Below are 19919 nucleotides of genomic sequence, written 5' to 3' on the forward strand. Positions count from 1 at the left end.
TGAGACACTGATTTAACACGTCTTCCTGTACAACCAAAATACACATGAAAACTTTATTTTCACAGCCGCTCTACATATGTATTACGACGGCATAATTACACATTATCAGCCGGGCGCATGTTGGCACCGTATGCACGGCTTGTAATCACATGCCTCGCAACTACAAAGAGTGGCCCCGCATGTCAAATCATCCCGAAAATTAAAGAGCAGCCCAGAGAAAAGAGCAACTACAAGAAGAAGACTGTACATTTTTCTTAGGCGGGTGACTTGATTTTCAAAGAGAAGCACGAAAACGTACATTCATACTTTGAACAAGATGACCCGTTGGTTTAAATTGAACATTTTGGGAGTGCAGTCCCATGGGAAAGGCGAAATGATGAGGAAAAACAAGAGCGACTTGACGGGGATTCCGAAAACTGAGGCGCACGCATCCTCAGAAGTGCATAAGCATGAACAGTTCCTCCGTGGATGGAATTTTTGATTGACTACAAACAGGCTACGCTAACTATGCTGGATATAAAAAGTCTACACACCCCTGTTTAAATGCCAGGTTTCTAAAGTAGCACTAAGGAACTTTTCAACCTTAATAAAATATTTTCATAATTCTTCTGATGAAACATGGACTTGAAACTAGTTGAATGGTACCTTTGCCATGGCCTGAGGGGGTCTGTATCATTTTTACTGGCACTAGGAAACTTTGAGGAGGGTGGTAGGAACACTTCCACACAAAAAAACTACAAATGCCACTTCCCCCTTTAGCCATTTGTTACAAAGACGCAAGTCAATTTGAATGTTGTGAGCTAAAAAATTACACAATGCGCTTGTCCTCATGAGAAATGTGGTCTTCCTTCAGGCATAACGTTACTGACTTTGTCCATATGGCGGCGCCATAATCAACGTTAACTGAAAGTTCCTTAGCATTGCTTTAAAGTGATGTAAAAAGAAAAAAAGAGAGACCAAGACAAATTATTTCAAAGCCTTTTCCACCATGTTTGTGACTTATGACTCTTAAAACACAACTGAAATCAGGGGTAGCAAAAGTGTGCACACCCCTTCCTCGACATGTGACTGGTCAGAGTTAACCACATTCAAACTCAAGCTACTTGACAGTCAGTCCACACCACTTAAAGTGCCTCTAATTACACCCAAATTAAGTTGAGGTATTCAGTTAGGCTTTTCTTGACATGTTTTGCTTTATAGCTGACACTGACTGGTATTTGGAACTGTTCATAATTCCCTCCACCTTGACCAAGGCACAGTTATTTTTTGTTTTCCCATGTGTGTTTGGGAGATTGCAAAAATGTAGTCAGAATTGTAAGTTTATAAGATCCGGCTTCCATCTTGCAACCCTGTCCCAGAGCCCGCACATATGAAGAAGGTGGGAGACATTACTTGCCAGAAAACACCAAAAATCCCTGACCAGTTTTCAGTAAACCTTTTTATGACTTTTCAGGGGACGTCCAGTTCTTGGTTAATGTCACTCATGTGCCCATTCTCTCCATGTGTTGATGACTATTTTAAGCACATTTTATCGGATCTGTTTTAAATTTATAAAAATGGCAATGGTTAATTTCGAACCAAGCAAACATGGACAGACGTGTTTTTTTTTTAAGGACAGTTCTGGCTTGACAATGGAGACAGGCTTTCATAAAACATTTTCATTGCTTGTTTGACTTCACACTTTTACCAATACATGCAGAAGAACAGAGAGAATCTGTTAAAAATGTCAAATTTGTCATAAAATGCACTTATAGGGTTTTAGTTGGACATTTTTCACATACCCTGCATTTTATTGGCAGGCATTTGACATTTTTGGGGATGCTGCCCATTTTACCCACGAACGGCCATTGTTTTCCATCCAGTGCATATCCCTTAAGACAATAGATTGGAGCAGCTGGTGTCCACAGTGGCGATCGCACATGCGCCAAAATGGAGTTTGCTCGTGCATCCAACAGAAGCCACGCCTTTCTGAATGTTGCCGTCTGATTGGTTCTGAAATCTCCCCCTACAAAAGCCAATAATAAAGTCAATTTTGATGTGTCTTTTTTGCAGCTGGCAGCGGATCCATCAAGATTCTATTCTCTTGCTCCCGAAAGTGGGTCGCGGCACATTCCCGTCCATCTTATCAACATGCCAATGCGCTGTTTCTTTTTTTATAAGGTGCCATAAAGTACCTGTTTGTGTCACAAAATGGCGCCGCACCGAGAAATGACTGTGTTTGCGAGCCTTATACTGCCGTGCGGTGGACGGTTTAAAAAAGAAGCCCTTGATTAGGGTGAGGGAGAACATTGAGGCTTTGGCTTTTAGTGCGGCCCCTCAGTTACGTGGCTTGTGAGAAAAGGCTTGGCTGGATCGAGTATCACCGGCTTGCTACATGCTAACATTAGCCAGATAGAAACCAGACACTTTTCTGTATAGGGAAAATGCATGTATGTTTCTTATGTTTCCAAAGCACTCGTCCTCGCTCCCCTTGCCCATCTGACTTTGGAGCAAGGGGCAGAGTGCACAGTGGATTAGTCAAATTTTACATTGACAAATTCACATTCACACCTAAAATGAGTCAAAACACACAGCCAAAGCAGCAAGGAGTTCATCAGGTGCAAGAAGTGGAAGATTTGAGGCTTGTCCAGTCAAATTCTTGACTGAGACCCTACAGAGAATGCTCGTTTGGGTTATTCCCTTCAAGTCTCCTCTTTAAAAAGGTCAAATACATTCTGTGTAGGGTTTCAGGGGATACTTGACTCATTGAGCCATTTTCAGCAATAAAACATTAATATTTTGTCCAGAATGAATCTGATAACTTCATGATCAATTTATACCTTTAAAAACTATTTTTTCCACTTGCTGTCGACTGAAGATGACATAACACGTGCTGAGGAAGAAGAGGTAACGACCAATCATGGCTCTCAGTTTGCTGATCAAACCCAAAACGCAGGTTAGCCATGATTGGTCGTTACCTACTTCCTCAGCACAGGTGATGTCATCTTCAGTCGACAGCAAGTGGAAAAAAATTGTTTTTAAAGGTATGAATTGTACAATAAAAATAATGACGTTATCAAATTAATTCTGGACAAAATATGAACTTGAAAATGGCTCAATGAGTCAAGCATCCTTTTAAGTCTGGAGATTGACTTACAGACAGGATCTCCTCAATTTATGAGGGCGTTCCATACACAGCAGTGGCCTAACCCACTAGCCTACAGCTGTGAGAGGTTGGGTTCGAGTTTTGGCCGTTTATATATTCTCCTCGTGCTTGTATGAGTTTTCTCCAGGTACTGCGATTTCCACCTACATCTTGGTCAGTAACATTTAGCTTGCCTGAAGAAAAATAAACAAACTAGTATTATATTTTGTTAAAATTGCTGTAGTGGGTCCAAACACCTGTCAATATTTCATGAAAACTCTTTGAATGTCGCTTTTTTGTATGTTTTTGAAGTCTGGTTTCGTGGGCGTAGCCATCTCGGAAATGAGAGTTGGCCTCATTGTTGAACTGATGAATCCAGAAAGTGCTGCGTGCAAGCAAGGACTTTCCCCTATATGTCAAATTTGAAACCAAACCTTGATTTCAACCAGTATTCATCTGAAAGATGAGCCTTTGTCCTGTAGTCACTTCTGCATTTAACTTCAAAATGACAAACAAAGTTAGTCCACACTGCGTCTCAGAATTCTGTAATATTTTCCAAGGTGTTGAATATTTTAGGTTCCACTGAAGGCTTTCCAGACGGCACTTGTGTTTTGTTTTGTTTTTTTATAAATAATCATGCAAACGATTAGCAACTTGTAAAATCACGGGTTAGCATTCCTACAGGCTGTTTATAGCTTTTAAGAGCTGAAAGTAACATTGTTTGATTAGTGACAAGCGCTCCACTTAGCATCCGCATGCCGGCTTCTATGGCTTCCACCTGTGCTTCCATTTTGTCTTCCAGGTTTTTTCGGTTGTTTTCTTATCCGCTAATTATTATCAGGCCTGAGGTCTGCAAGAGGAAGCTGGCGAGTCTGGAAAACATTTGGATTTTTGGGCTACCGGGTGCTATTTTTTATTTTTTTTTCCTTCGATGAAAGCAGTGGCCCATAAAGGAAGCTGTTAAAACTCCATTTTGAAACAATAACAACTCCGCCCCCTTTCTGCTTCATTTGCATTTCTGGTCAGCTGACTTGTCATTGACATTATAGAAGACAATGAAAGTGGAAATAGTCTGGTGGGGTGTCAAACTGTGGCCCGTCACAAAAACCTATTCATTGTAGAGGCAAGGTTTCAAAGTAACATTTGATTCCTAATTGTCCTTACATGTGTGAAAAGTTCAATTTCCTGTTATGTGGTGATCATCACACTTGTACCATTCCTTGATGACGTCACAAAAAAAGACAAAGAAAAAGCAAAATGTCATACTGAACTCCATGTTTTTAGTCCACTTAAAAAGCTTCTCGGGTCATTTTCATACTAGTCGCGAGCTATTGCGCGTTTAGACACATGCTAATGATGTTAGCATCTGCTTGGTAAAAATGGATTATTGCTATTTAGCTCATTCACTCCAAGCCATTTTCACTGAAGCAACCCCCTTTACTCCCTGCTGTTTTACTGGATTTGGCAAGGCCCACAGAATATTGTGTTCTATTGCTATAAATACATGAAATAAAAGAAAGATTGGAGTCTCTTCTTTCATCGGGAAAAAAAGTATCTGTTTCCGTTTTCTATCAATTAGCATTAGAATATAGCTAAGTTTCATCATTATTCACAAATCTGCTTAGAACTGTGGTTAAATCAGCTTGTTTTCAACATGGCCCTGTTTGATCCCGTATACTCTGCTGCCACCTGCTGGCCGTTTTGGTAATACCTACCATTTCTTCACACGTTCTCTTCAGTTCACAGGCTGCATCAAAGCCTTCTGTATGCTCTAGCATAAAGAAAACCTGAAAAACTTATAAATAGTTTTTGGGACACTGGTAGTATTTAAAATAGAACATATTTATACGTTTTTGGGAGCCAATGAGTTAACGAACCGCATTTCTTATATCACTGGTTCCCAAAAGTACCACTTCAAGTATAAAATATCTACCAAAGTCTCAAGTGATTATGCTTGCAACTCTCAGAAGTTTCATTTGTTTTGTTTTTTTGGAACCATGTGGTTTTTTTCCAGAATAGTTAGAACACTTATTTTCCCCTTCACTTTTTGAAGGATGTCATTTGATTCGGGAGGAGTTGCACCTGAAGCCAGTGATGCTCTGCTCAAGATGAGGGGTGAGGTTGGGGGGGGAGGAGGGGGTAGTCTTATGGGGCGTGGAAATAACTTTACTGAGTGGTGATTTGACGAAAGGATGCTTTTCCACTGCGAGTGTCCTCCTCGTTGGCCTTCGTCCAACCCTTCTGAAGGAGCCCACTGCATTTTTTTCATGACAGCGCTCCACCATCAGTGTGCTGCTGCGCTTGAAGAAAGGGGGAAGCCGGTCTGAAGCTTCTCGTCAGGCCGCCACATCCACAGGCATCGTCACTCTTCCCCCACATGGAGCTGTAGTAGTGCGAGCACACACACTTTTTCAAGGGGGATTTATTTAAATTTCACTCTTTCCATTTACCGACCAAAGTTCGTGCACCACCGGCGCGGATAGATCACCATGGAGACGCAGAGGCGGCCCGCCAGGTGGAGGACGAAAAGGTGCCTGCGGGAGTCCACGCTCGCCGCCGTCATTGTTTTAATTCTACAAGTTGCCGCTGTCAGAGCAGGTAAGAAGCGTTTTCATGCTTATACGCCTGCCAATCTTCCAAATCAAGTGGTTTTGTTTGCGCGAATATTTGCTGAAAAGGAAATTTGTGATTTTGTGGTATTAATTGCTGGTTACGCGCCTCTTGCACCTTGCATCCGCAGCTTTTGTTTAGTTCGACGCATGCGCCTTTACGCACCGTTAAAGCTTCCGTAAATTCATTTTACGATGCGTCACGTTCGACTTGCGACTGATTGAGGGTTTCGACTTGAATTGGCACACCCGCACCCCGAATCCCACATTTTTTTTAGGCGTCGTCCGCTGAGGTGAGCGATGTTTAAAAAAAAAAATAAAAAATTTAAAAAGAAGAAAAAACAAAACTAGGCAACGACGTGCTCTCCATCGTGAACGCTGTGCACTTGTTTGCTTTATTCTCATTCTTCTTGGTCGTAAAACTGCTGCCTGTTGCGCGGCGGTTCCACTTCTCCACACTGGTTTTTACGCACGCCTTTATGCATGGAATAAGAAACGCATACGTGAATACAGTACAGGAATCGCTTATTTACAGTAGAAATAAACGCATTTCTCATTACCCTGTAAATCTGATTGTGTGATTATTGCCATATTGTATGTATATATATATATATATATATATATATATATATATATATATATATATATATATATATATATAACAACAGAAAATGTTTTAATTGTTGACATTGTTGAACTCTGAGGCATGGAATTCACATCCCAGCTCCTGGAAGGATATCTTTTCCATCTTTCCAATATTATCCAGCCCCCACCCCCCACCCCCCAAAAAATGGGGGGTGGGGGGGGTGATGGAAAAGGGAACGGGAGAAGGGGGGAAAGGAAAAAAATTGACTATTTTGACTGGTGTAAAAACACATATGTGGGTCACATTAACGTCTAGCTTTGAAGAATAGTGTCGAGGGAGCCAAAGAGGCATCCATACTGTGCGGCTTCTGGCCAGGAATATAAAAATTTGTGTCTACTAGCCTTGGTTTCAAATATTTGCTTTTTTGGGCTCATTTCAAAGACTTGGATATATTTCTAAGAAGAAGACTTTGGTTGGCCTTTATTAGTTCCACACTGAGGGAATTCTGATTTAAGTGGACAGTAGCAGCAATCAAGAATAAAGAAGGCCAATTCGAATCGAACCTATCAGCAGCAAGTTGACAATAGATGACAGTGGTAAACTGTGCAAGAATAGATCCTATGTATTCAAAAGTGAATGTGACTAGCAGCAAGAATAGCCAGCAACTATTTTACTTTTGGTATTTTGCTAGACTAGCACAGATAGAAGAGGGCGTTTGCCCCCGTTGTGCGCCATCGTGGGAGGGAAACGCAGCTGACTCCCGGCCAATCGAAGCGGCTCCCCACATTAATGCATTTAAATTCAGCAGAGCGATGCGTGCATGCGGTCTACATGGTGGCAGAACTTACTTGAGCCCACGCAGCGCTTTTGCAGTTAAAGGAACCACAAGAAGAGCTCCACTTGTGGATGAAAGTGGATGTCGTCGGTCATGCATGTGACGTGGGCTGTGACGCGAGATGTATCGGCCGCGTGCCAGTTGGGTACGCCAGCACAGGAATGCATTGCGCATTTCTAAAATTAGCATGCTAAACTAGACTTGGCTCGGCATGAAAATGAAGTTGCGCCCGTTCTTATGTTAAGAGCACGGGTGCCAGTCTATCAAAATAGTGTATATATGCATCGATCGATAGTCTATGTATGAATTTTGAACTGAACATTAGGGGTGTGCCAAAAAAATGTATTCTCATAAGAATCACGATTCTCATTTACTACAATTCAGAAGCAACTTAAAATGTCCCAAAATCTATTTTATTTAAATTATTTTATACTGTTTTGCCCTTGTTTGTGTGTGCCTTTATTGGGAGTGCTGTTCATATTGTACACGATTTGGCCACTTAGGGGCATTGTGGTTCCGCACGTTCTGATACACTGTTAAGTTGTAACCACATTAGAGCGTAGAAGAAAAAAGTCACGATCAAATTATGCCATTAAAAGTTTTGCTGGTAAGTAATGTTGAGCTGCTTCTCTGTATACATTCCATTTTTGTATGACTAGCCGTTCTTTTGAGTGATAAAAATGTTTTGAGTAGCGCACCAATTAGCATTAGCAAGTCACTCGCGCTTTCCATTGTGCGTTAGCCTTGAGCTAGCTACGTTCAAGAAACAAGCTAAACAAAGTGGGTTTGCATTTAAGTGTGCGCTGTGTGTAATTTTCTTCATTTTGTGTGTTTAGATTTAGAGTTAACCTCAACTGGAGGTTAACTTAACAATAGTGTTGTTAGTTTGAGTTCATGTTGCTTGGGGGACTGATATGCAAGTCACTGCTTTAATGGTCCACTCTGTATGGTGAGTGAGAACGGAATAGGGTGAAACAGATACTAGCAATGCACTCTTTTTTGGGGACTGTTTGCTGCCTGCTAAACTGCAATCAGGTAGGGCAGAATATATCTATCTATATATATATATATAAAGCTATCAAATTTATAGCTAGCTAGATAGAGTAGCAGTTGTGGTCCACACACTGTTCTTGTGGAAAAAGGCACCATAGGTGGCAAATCCAAGTCAAGAAAGTAAAAACCCTGCCACAGTTTGGCTTTAGCCCCAGGTGCTAGCTAGCTAGCTAGCTAGCTTCCATGATGCTTTTTTACCTGCTAGGGCGCTATTTAGCTAGCATCAGGGGCTAAAGCCAAACTGTAGCAGGGTTTTGACTTTCTGGACCTGGATTTGCCACTTCTGAAAGACACTTTCCTTACAATTTAAAACATAATAAATGTATGTAGAAAAAAAGAAAAAGAAGACATTTGAATGTCATTCTGTCTTGCAAACCAGACTGGAGTAGATCATGACGATTCTTTGCACATCTATTTATTGAAGCAGAAATCATTTTTAATTAAATCATATTGAATCAAAAATCGGGTGTGAATCGAAAATCGATTCTGAATCGAATCGCAGACCCAAAAATCAGAATCGAATCGAATCGTGAGACAGTCAAAGATTCCCACCCCTACTGAACATGAAAGTGATTGCTACATATGCAGGAGTGTACGTGAACAGCAGCAAGAATAGTCAGCAACATTGTATGCAGCAAAAAAAGAACTGCCTCAATAATCTTTTTTTTTTTTTAATCATAATAAATCATTTTTGTACCGTACGTGTATTGAATACTACTGTGAATTACAAACGTCAATGTAAGCAGCGGCAATAGTCAGCAGCTTTGAGGTAGTAAAAAACTACTTGGAAAGCCGTACATGAGGAAATCGATGACTCTATCCAGCAGAAGAGGTGGCAAATCCAGGTCCAGAAAGTAAAAACCCTGCCACAGTTTGTCTTTAGCCCAGCTCCCTAGCTAGCTCCCTGGGTGCTCGGTTACCTGCTAGTGAGCTAGCTAGCTAGCACACGGGGCTAAAGTCAAACTGCGGCAGGGTTTGTACTTTCTGGACCTGGATTTGCCACCTCTGTCCATCAGTCATTGTGAGTAGCAGCAACAATAATTAGCAGCATTATATACTGTCTATTGCGTAATCATCAAAGCCAAGTGTCCCATCTGGCCCCTCCTTCCTGTCCCACCATGATTGAGATGGAAGCTCACCATAATTGCATGATGTGCACACACAAACATTTGTGGGGTCTCTTGGGGGGAGGACTTTAATTGCTGTCATTGCTGCCAGACCTTGTTAGAGCGTCTTTTGTCAAAGGGAGTGGCGGAAAAAAAAAGTCCCTGGGAGAAGATTCCCGTCTTAATCACAGCTCAATTCCACATCAAAAACCAACAGTCGGCTGGAATTTTTGCCTCCACTTCTACTTCGTTCCCTCGAAATGATTTTAATGAGGTTTTTTTTCCTTCTTCCTTTCGCTTCGTGTCTCTGCATGTACCTCAGACAGGTTATCACGGGTTTTGTTTTGTTTTCCCCGGCGAGCTTGTTAACACGGCAGACATGCTGCTGCTGACACACGTTGACAAATGAGCTGCCTTAATGGCCGCAAACACTCCATTAAAGCAGTCGCGGCTATTAGTCGATTATCTGTGGAGTTCCAGGCGGAGTGGCTGGAATGCTGGATGGGGACAGGGTGCCGTGCGGTGGAAAGAAGAAAAGCGAAGAAAGTAAAGTGGTGGGGAAAGTGGGGGTGGGTAGATGGGCGGCTGTCCTGAGCAATGGGCCACATCTGGAATATATGAGGCCTTGAGGTATGCAGTAATGCACAAAGGTATTCCCAAAGTTGCAGAGAAGCAGTAGCTCCGCACAGTATTCCAAAACTGACAAATGCTCATTTCATTGATTTAAATACGTTCCCTTTTTATCACACTTTTGACATGATATTGACATGAGAAATTGTTCTTTAAAGTACATAATCACTAATGGCAACAATCCCTGAAGTGGTTTATAAATAGATTATTAAGTGGCTACGATAGGTTAGATCATTCTTCATGAAATCATTCTTCATGAACTCATTCACTGCTATTGACGTCAAAAATTCATTTGAACTATTTCTATTAGTTTAACATTTTTTCCACTATTGTTAACAAGAGTATGAAAACCTAGATTTTTTGTTATTGTACAATTAGAACAGATACAAAATGTATGATTAATCATGAGTTAACTATTGAAGTCATGCGATTAATTACAATTAAATAATTCACTCGCCTAACGCGATTAAAAAAAGAAAAGATTATTAAAAATTAGGAGCGTCAGGCGATTACATCTTTTAATCGTAATTAATTGCATGACTTCACGAGTTAACTCACGATTAATCAAAAATGTTATATCTGTTCTAAATGTACAATAAAAAAATTCTAGGTTTTCATACTCTTGCAAAGTGGAAAAAAATGTTAAACTAATAGAAATAGTTCAAATGAATATTTGACGTCTAAAACCGTCAATGGCAGTGAATGAGAGAAGAGAAAAAAAGTGTGGCAGTATCTTAACCATACCTGCTAACCCTAATGAAATTGCTTAACTGTTTATTAAGGGCTTATAACATTAACAATTAACAGCGATGTCCATTAGGTTATGGCTCACTATTAGGCATATGCAAGCTACAATCATACATAAACCTCATAAATCTCATATGACATTTAGGCATCCATTACATCTTTATAGAGCAATAACAAACTAGGTCATAATCACTTAATAAAGCATTTATGAGCCCCGCATGAGGGCAACTAGTGTGGTAATGTGTTAATAACGATATGCAGTAAAGTTTGCCAGCAAATGTACCAATGGTGTCTACATACTCAATTGTAGTAAGTCATTTAGAATTGCTAATTAGCATTTCTTTAACATGTTTATAACACAATTATAAAGCTACTTATTAACTACTTTTGTGGTTATTAGGTATGACTAAGCTTGGCAACAAATTTACCAAATACAGTATCTCAGAGGTGCCCAAGTCCGGTCCTTGTGAGCCCCTATCCAGCCTGTTTTTCCCATGTGTCCCTCCTTCAACGCAGCTGCATCCAATGATCAGCTCATCAGCAAGCTTTGCAGAAGCCTGATAATGATCCTGATCATGAATCAGGTGTGTTGGTGGAGAGAAACATGGAAAACAGTCTGGATAAGGGCTCTCGAGGACCGGACTTGGCACCCCTGCAGTATCTTATTTTTAAGTGCTTATTAACTATTATGTAATCATAAGCAACTGCCCCACTTAAAGCTTATCGTGTGACTTAAAACCATTTGGTACGTCTTTATAAAGCAATAACCTTGACAAACGCGTTATAAAGCCTTTAAAAAGCCTTCATGAGCGTGAGAAGATGTCTAGCGGTCACCACCAGACTGCAGTAAGTATTAAGTAGATTAATAATGATGTCATAAAAGTCTTATAAATCGGTCATAAGCAGCAATAGACAACTAAAATGTTTAACATTAGGCAGTGGGAGTGTTACGCAAATTTTCTTTTTAATCAGATTAATCATATCTTAGCGTTTTGATTAATCACGATTAATCGCTTAATTAATTTTTTTTTTTTTTTTTAATCAAATTTGAAAAGCACCTGTTATGTGTTAATTCTTTTGACATGTAATGTTATGAGACGTCTTCAACACTTTTTTGATCCACGGCACATGCTCATCCTCTTTTTCTAATCAGTTAATTACTTGCATAATTTAAAATGGGATAAAAATTACCCCAATATTTTGACATGAACAAATATTCTGAATGTCATACACAAGCATTTATTGAACGCTTTACTTATGACTGCTTTATAAAGCATTAGTAGCGTTAATAATCCAATTAATAACGTTAAAAAGAATGATAATAGCAGTTAACAACAGCTTTAGAAAGCATGAATAATGTGATTATTTACCACATTAAAAATCGTACACAAACTCGTTAAGAACCTCTTTATAAGGCAGCACACAAGCAGTTAAAACACTTCATGAAGCATTAACAAATTAGTTTTAACCACCTTATAATGCAATTTACTGGTTAGTAATCAATTCCATCCATACATTTTCTGTGCTGCTTATCCTCAGGGTCGAATTACAGCAATAAAATCATTCATAAACTGCTCCATAACCACTTCTTCATAGCATTAATTAACTCATTGTAAAGCATTAACAAAGTTGCTTTAAATACTTTCATAAAGTATTAATATACCAGTTAATAACTTCCTTATAAAAATTAACAAATTATATTACAGCAATATAAAGCATTAAAAAACTAGTTAACCACTTTTTTAAACTACTTTAAGCATTAACAAAGTAGTTAATTACCTCTTTATAATGCATTAATAAACTAGTTAATAGCTTATAAATTATATAAAAAGCAATTTATGAAGTTTTAACAAACAAGTCCCTAACCACTTTATGAATCATTAATAAACTCGTTAATAACAACTTTGTTTCATTAATCCGTCCATCCACTCCCATCCATTCTCTGAAACGCTTCTACTCACGAGGGCACTGGAGCCGATCCCATCTGTCTTTGGGCAAAAGGCAGGGTACACCGAGAACTGGCTGCCAGCCAATTGCAAGGCGAATAAGTTGTTAATAACCACTTTTGAAATGATTAACAAACGAGCTAATAACCGCTTAACAAAACATTAATAAACTATGTAATAATCACTTCATAAGGCATTAATAAACTAGTTAAACTACTTAATGAACTCATTGTAAATCACTAGTTCAATGGTTTTTTTTTTAAACATTGTTAACCTAAACATTAAACATTTTATTAACTTTAATCAATTTGTTTATAACAACTTACTGCTTAATAGAGTATTGACAAACAACTTACTAGCCACATCATAAATCATTAATAAACTGGTTTATAATAACTTTGTGAATCATTAGTAAAAAAAAAAAAAAAAACATTTGTTAAATCATCAATAAACTAGTTGAACACTTAATTAGGCAAAAATAAACTACTTTATAACATCTTGAAGAATTCCTAAAGCCTTGCAAAGGGTGCTCAAAGAAAGCGAAGTAGCGGCCAAAGTTGGGGCCATCCTAGTTTTAGTCTTGTGTATGTTTTAATAAAGGGGGGTGAGGGGTGCATAGGGAGGGTGTGCCAGGCCTATAATGGCTTCAGCATGTGGACTTCAAGCTCCAGCAGAAGCCCCGCCAGCTCTCACCCCCCGCCCCCACCCAATCCCAACCAAGCAGCAGCCACCCATACAGGAACCGCACAATCAGCACTTCCCTTGCTTCACGTGCCATCAGAAGAAAATCGGATCAAGCGGCGGATGTTTGCATTCTGACTTTGAAAATGAAATGCGCTCGCTTGGGCCGTGATCTTGTCCGGCTGGAGGTTTTTCCCACCTAACTCCTCAGGGGGTTATTTTTTGGGTCACCCGTTAGACGTGGTGGGTCTTTTGAAGAAGACGCATCGTGTAACTCGCCATTGGTAAACAGGCTTATGTTATTTTTTATAGTCTTGCATTGTATTGGGCATTTTGAATGAGCAAATCAATATGCTACAATCTTTACTGTGCGGACAAAAAAAAAAAAGACAAGCCGGGACCATCATATTTTTTATTTGTTAGCAATTGTCAGGGTGTGGCCTGACAAGAACAAAGCAGCAGATGGCAATGAATGACTAAAGTCGTGTCAAGTCACAATAACAAAGTCATAAACATTCAAATGACTGAACAAAAATATTTTCGATTAGTAGACATGGGGACACTGTAAAATTCCCTGAACATAAATAAAAAATATGGCGAGAAGTAACAGACTAACAAGATAAATAAAGATGCATTTGTCTCCTTTCACCATGTTAGGAACGACTCTACTGTTCCGCCCAGCTTCACTGAGCGAAAGGTAGCATCAGGAAGTACTGTTAGCGTGTTAGCTAGCAGGCTAGCAAGCTTCCTGGTTCATCGAGAATAGACAACCAGGACTCTCCCATATATATCTGAAATGGGGGAAACATATCAATTGCGAATTCAACAGCAAAAATGGAAAAATCACAGATTCTCCATACTTTTTGTTTTTCTGTCCGTATGTTAGCTCGCAGGCTAATTCTTGATTCTTGAAGACTGCTCCGAGACCGTAGACTAACAGGATTCATACCATTAGCAATCTAAGGCAGAGAGGAGCATTACCATCATTTCTCATGTGGCAAAACAGAAAATAAATTCTGCAAACAGTAAAAAAAATTTACGTTAGCTAGGAGTATGCTAGCTTGCAGGCTACCTGCTAATTCCTGGAGTCTGCGAACTAGACTTTCCCATTTTTTCCTTAGAAAGCAAATGGTTGTCCTGTTTGTAAAGTCTTAGTGCAGCCTATGAACGCATTTGAAGACTCAATGAATTTTTCTTTTTGAGTCATGATGATACTGCGAGGGGTAGAATCTCGTTTGTCTAAGGCAGTGATTCCCTACTATGGAGTCGCAGCGCATTAGTGTGTCACAAAAGATCATCAGGTATGCGGCGGTGAATTATTTTCACTTCTTTGGGCCAAAATGTATTATTTATTGACTACAAATAATGTATCTTTGCAGTGTTTCTCACAGATTTGAAAACTACTTGGGTGGGGGGACTCTCCTCTAACCTCATGATCCACAAGTGAGTGACGGCGAACTAATGTTACATGCGGTACATCTGGTCGCGACACGTTAATTTTTTTAAATATATATATTTTTTGTTTTTATTAAATTTTCTTGAAATCTACTTTGGTGGTGGCCAGTTTACTTGGGTGGCCCTCCCAAGTATTAACATGGTGTGGGAAACACTGCTTTGTTCATCTATCTATGTCAGCGATATATAGTGACAGGCAGAGCAAGTAAATGCTCTTCCACTAGATGGCAGAAGGTACAATTAACCGGTGTATCCACCTGTTGCCATTCCAGCTTCATGTTCAACTAAATCGAGTTAATGTTATGTTAGCTCGCAAGCTAGTTCCTGATTCATCAAGAATAGACTAATATATTTTAGTGCATAGGTGTCAAACTCCGGTCCTGGAGGGCCGCAGTCCTGCAGGTTTTGGAGGTTTCCCTCTTCCAACACAAGCTGATTCCAATCAGCAGGATTGTTATCAGGCCTATGCAGAGCTTGCTGATGAGCTGATCGTATATCAGCTGTGTTGGAGAACGGAAACATCCAAAACCTGCAGGACTGCGGCCCTCCAGGACCGGAGTTTGACACCTATGTTTTAGTGGCTACTACCTAGTTCGTGGATAATGACCTTCAAGAAAACAATAGGCTGGATGGAACACGTTGTTATTCTGTCATTTTCTCTCATGCTGCACATACATGATCAAAGCAGTCTAAAAGCGAACAGTGCCAATCTATCGCCCAAGCGTGCACTAGAACAAAAGAGTTTAAATACATGCTGTGGCGTTTTTGTGTGTGCGTGTGTTTGTTATACGAAGTGACCTTAAACAACACTTTCACGGCACAAACGCAATCAGCCGGCCTCATTTCCCCTCTTATCATCGCTGTAATAAGTCGTCACGTGACAGGAAAAGGAGACAAAACGGGGATTTGCCGGAGGAATGCAGTGTGTATTATTTAGGGAGGGGGCGAGACACAAGAAAAGAGTCGTTTGGAGAGTGTTAAATAGTTTGGATGGTTGCCCAAACAGCAACGAGGGAGCCTTAAAAAGCTGCTAATATTCTAGAAATAATATAAGGCAGTGGATTATTATTATTATTATTACGTGTTTTCACGGGATCTTGCGGCACTTCTCTTTCAGATGGGGGTTTAATGGCATGTGTGTGGGTCGGTGAAAAGTTAGCTCATGAGGGCTGTTTGATATGACTTTGATGTCAGAATCTTAGCAAGGTTTTTATTTGGTGTCAACTTTTTAATCTTAAAGATAATACTTTTTTTTTTCTTTATTAAAATGACTCATTTTCATGTGGGAAATACATGACTCTTTCATATAATATTATGACGTTTTGTCTTATCTTGGAAAAAATACAACTTTATTATTGTAATATTGATTTTTTTTAAATCTTGAAATAAATACACTTTTTTGTAATAAAAGTCATAATGTGACTTTCTATCTAGGGGCAAACGGCACATTTAGACTTAATAGGAAATTCTCTTTATTTTATTGGTTTATTTATTTATTTTTTAATTCTTGAAAGAAACTTTTTTTTTTTTTTTTTTACTTAACAGTGCACCTGTGGATACTTCAGTCGTCATGTATTGTTCCACTGCACAGTAGCTTTTACTTCTGCTTATGTGCCTTTTTCCTTTTGTTGGACTGCACTGTGATTAGTTTGTTGGCTGCAGTTCATTCAATCGTGAAGCACTTTACAACACTTTATGGGTCAATTTGACTCAACTTTCTGAGTTGTTTTATACAAAATGGCCCAATTTTTTGACCCAAGTAAAGGATCTGACCAATATTTATGAGTTGTTTTACACTGCAAGACCCATTTCTTGACTCTAAGTTGGGTCAAATCGACCCAATTAGAGGATTGCTCCATTTTTTACCCATTGATGGGTTATTTTTTTTATCCAATTGTTTTTAGAGTGTACTCCCCACCATAGGCGTCAATGGTGACATTTCTATGCAGTTGAATTGAATTGCATCTTCTCTTCACAGCCGAACCGGTGGACGTGCTGAAGGCGTTGGACTTCAAGAGCTCGCCACAAGGCGTCAAGAAAACGCCCGGATTTTGCACAATGCGCAGAGGATCCAAACCCGATATTGCGTACAGAGTGAGCAAAAACGCCCAGATCAGCGCTCCAACAACGCAGCTCTTCCCAGGTAAATGTCCTCTTTTTTTGGGAACCAGTGTCCAAATATTTTCCATCGAGTACAGATATAAAAAAAAAAAATTAAAGGATGATGTGGATCGCCTTAATTCCATCTTTTATTTCATGAAGATACAAAAAAAAATAAAAAATCTACACACTGTACTGTAAGTTAAGGCTAAAAAAGCAGCCTTCACCCAGATGAGAGGTGTCCAAACCTTTTCCATAAAATGCCTGATGAAGCACATTTTGACCAATCACTTTGATATTCTTACAGCTTTTGGTTCTAAAAATGCTAAAATATGTACATATCCAATGTAGGTCAATATAATGCTTCAACTAAATCAGAAGTGTCGATATTATTTCCATCAGATTCCAAATGCAGAAAAATTAAATTATTCTTTAGGTCACCTTTATACATATGGAGCCAAATTTAAATAAATGAATACACCATTAAATAATTAAATAAATGTGTCATTTATTAATTAAATGAGTCATGAAATAATTAAATGTGTCATTTATCAATTAAATATGGAATTAAATTGCAGCGATTAGTGGGCGGGGCTAAAGCCTGTATCACTCAAATCTTGTCTGATCAAAACATGGCGGCTATGGTGATGGATTTTTTTTTTTTTTTGCTGATATAGAGTGATCGAGGCTTGTTGTTGTGCAAAACCAACATCAAAATAAAAGCCATATTTCTACTATTTCGCTAAAGTACAATTTTGACTTGTAGGTGTTTCCATTGAAGAATGATTTGCTTCTGAGGCGTAGTTCTCGGAATGTCCCATCTCGACTCTCGCGAGATCTCGCAGTTCTTGTAGGCGGTCAAGTCACGCTTGCGTACTTAATTATTTAATGGTGTATTCATTTATTTAATTTTGGCACTTTTGGTCCTCCATAGATATAATTCCATATTTTGTTTATTCAAATATCGTAATAATTCCCATGTAAGTCAAGAAATGCTTAGAAAAATCAGCATTCAGCATGTCTAAAGCTTATCCATCAGGGGCCGATGCAGAAACATTCTTAAAATAATTCATACAATTCTTCAATCTTTTGTTCATTAAACCGAAAGAAGAAATGAATTATTGGTCAAGATATGCGAGGGAAAAGTAGCCTTCATCTAAACCAGAATTATCCAAACCTTTTCCACCATGTGCCAAATGCTGACAAATGAAAGGTTGTGGCAAGTCTTCTTGTGTTTATTAAACATGAAAAAATAACTTCAAACAAACACAGAAGGATGTTTAGGAAAAAAAAATGTCTGCATCTAAACCAGATGGGTCCAAACCTTTTTCTTTTGGTGCTGGAAACAAAAAAAATGGAAGTGTCAGAGCCTCAACTGTAAGCAGGTACCCTAAACAGCCAGGTGATAGAAAATTGCGAAGGTTTTTATTCACCAACATGGGGGACAAGAACATACTCTAAAATGGCCCCTGACAGGAAAAAGCTCTTCCAGAAGGTCTAAATCAACATCTTCCACTGTTCAATCGTCACATAAACAAAGAGCAACACCCGCTTTGTGTTATCCAATCCAATGTGTGGAAAAGCGGCGATGTACTACTTGTAATTAAGTACAGTGTAAACTGCCAGCGTCAATACAGTGTGCCCTCTTCTCAAGTGTAATTGCTGCCAGCCTCCACTTTGCTGCAGTTGGCCAGTTGGCAGTCTTCAACTGTCTGGCTCTTTTTTTTTCTTTTATGAGACGCAGAAGGCTGCCATGACGCGTTGAGGGGCAGGGGTGGGCAACCTGTAGAGTGTGGACCGGCAGAGTAAGACGTATGCGTCATGTGCGGGCACCTCACTAAACCAGATATGAACAATCCCTCGAAAGTTGCTGCGGTAGACGTAATGAACACTTTCTCTGGCTGCAGCCATCTGGAGTCTGGTCACTTTGTTTTTTTACGTGGCAAGAGAAAGACACTTGGGGAAGGCAGGCGACGTGGTTCTAGTCCTTCACACTGAACTCATTTATTTTAGCCTTCATGCTAAGCTTAACTCCGAAATTCAGAAGTCAAACACTGGTCTTTCACCCTTCACACTAAGCTAAACCAAGCTTTGTAAACATTCACGCTGAGGTAAACGCTACACTATTAGCCTTCCCATTCAGCTAAACTCAACTGTATAGCCTTCTTGCATTTTTTTCTACTTTCATACAAAACTCAAATCTTTTGGCCTTCTCGTAAAGCTAATGTTGGCAAAATGGCACAGCCAGCTTCAAATAGCTGTCGGGATAATGGAGAGTGCATTGAGTAGCGCTGTTGAAGATAGCATTTAGCATTAGTAATTGATGTGGATGTCGGCCATCTTTCGACCCCACCCCGCCAGACAAAGTTGGACTATTGACATTTGGTGACATTTATTGTATGTTATATACCGTCCCACTTTTCAATTGTGAAAAATCTGGTCACCCTGGTGCATTTGGCCTTCGCACCAAGGTAAATCGAGATATTTTATCATTCACGCTAAGCATAACTCAGCATTTTCTACTTCCACTTTTAGCCTTCACGCTACGATAAACGCTGTAGATGTTTAGCCTTCACACCAAGATGAATTCAAACTCTTTTAGCTTTCATGCTAAACTGAACTCAGCATGTCCGACATTCATACTAAACACTTATATTGTCACGGTGGGGTTGGAGGACCTAAATGCAGGGAAGCATGTTATACTGAAAACGATTTATTAAACAAAAAAACACTAACAGGTGTACTGGGTGAACAAAACCAACAAAGATCTGAAAAGACCAAAAATCAAAGTAACAACAAAACACCAGTGGCAACAGCAACAATGATCCAACAAAGACTGAACAAAACCAGGGAACTAAATACAAGCCAACTGACGAGACAACGAGAGACACCTGGACAAGACACAAGTGGCTGGGGGAGATGATTGGATGACACAAGGGAACAGGATGACGAGTACAGGTGCAAACAAAAACCTTACAAGTCAGGCAGGACACCAATCATAACATATATACTTCACGATAGCCTAAACTCCGAATTTCTGATCTTCA

The 19919-nt window shown here is 39.5% G+C and overlaps 1 protein-coding gene across 1 annotated transcript in view; it reads left to right on the forward strand.

The window, feature by feature from the left end:
- Nucleotides 1-5388: 5388 nt before the first annotated feature.
- The window catches only part of LOC147180957 (collagen alpha-1(XI) chain-like), an 82640-nt gene continuing 68109 nt past the window's right edge, over nucleotides 5389-19919 (forward strand). The window contains exons 1-2 of the mRNA XM_086075391.1: nucleotides 5389-5722; nucleotides 16751-16915. Coding sequence (XP_085931517.1) covers nucleotides 5614-5722; nucleotides 16751-16915 — 274 coding nt within the window. The 5' untranslated portion in view covers nucleotides 5389-5613. The remainder of the gene's footprint in view (nucleotides 5723-16750; nucleotides 16916-19919) is intronic.

The sequence above is a fragment of the Leptonotus elevatus genome, chromosome 1 (assembly GCF_054856555.1).
Source record: "Leptonotus elevatus isolate MCC_2025b chromosome 1, RoL_Lele_1.0, whole genome shotgun sequence".
Classification (NCBI taxonomy): Eukaryota; Metazoa; Chordata; class Actinopteri; order Syngnathiformes; family Syngnathidae; genus Leptonotus; species Leptonotus elevatus.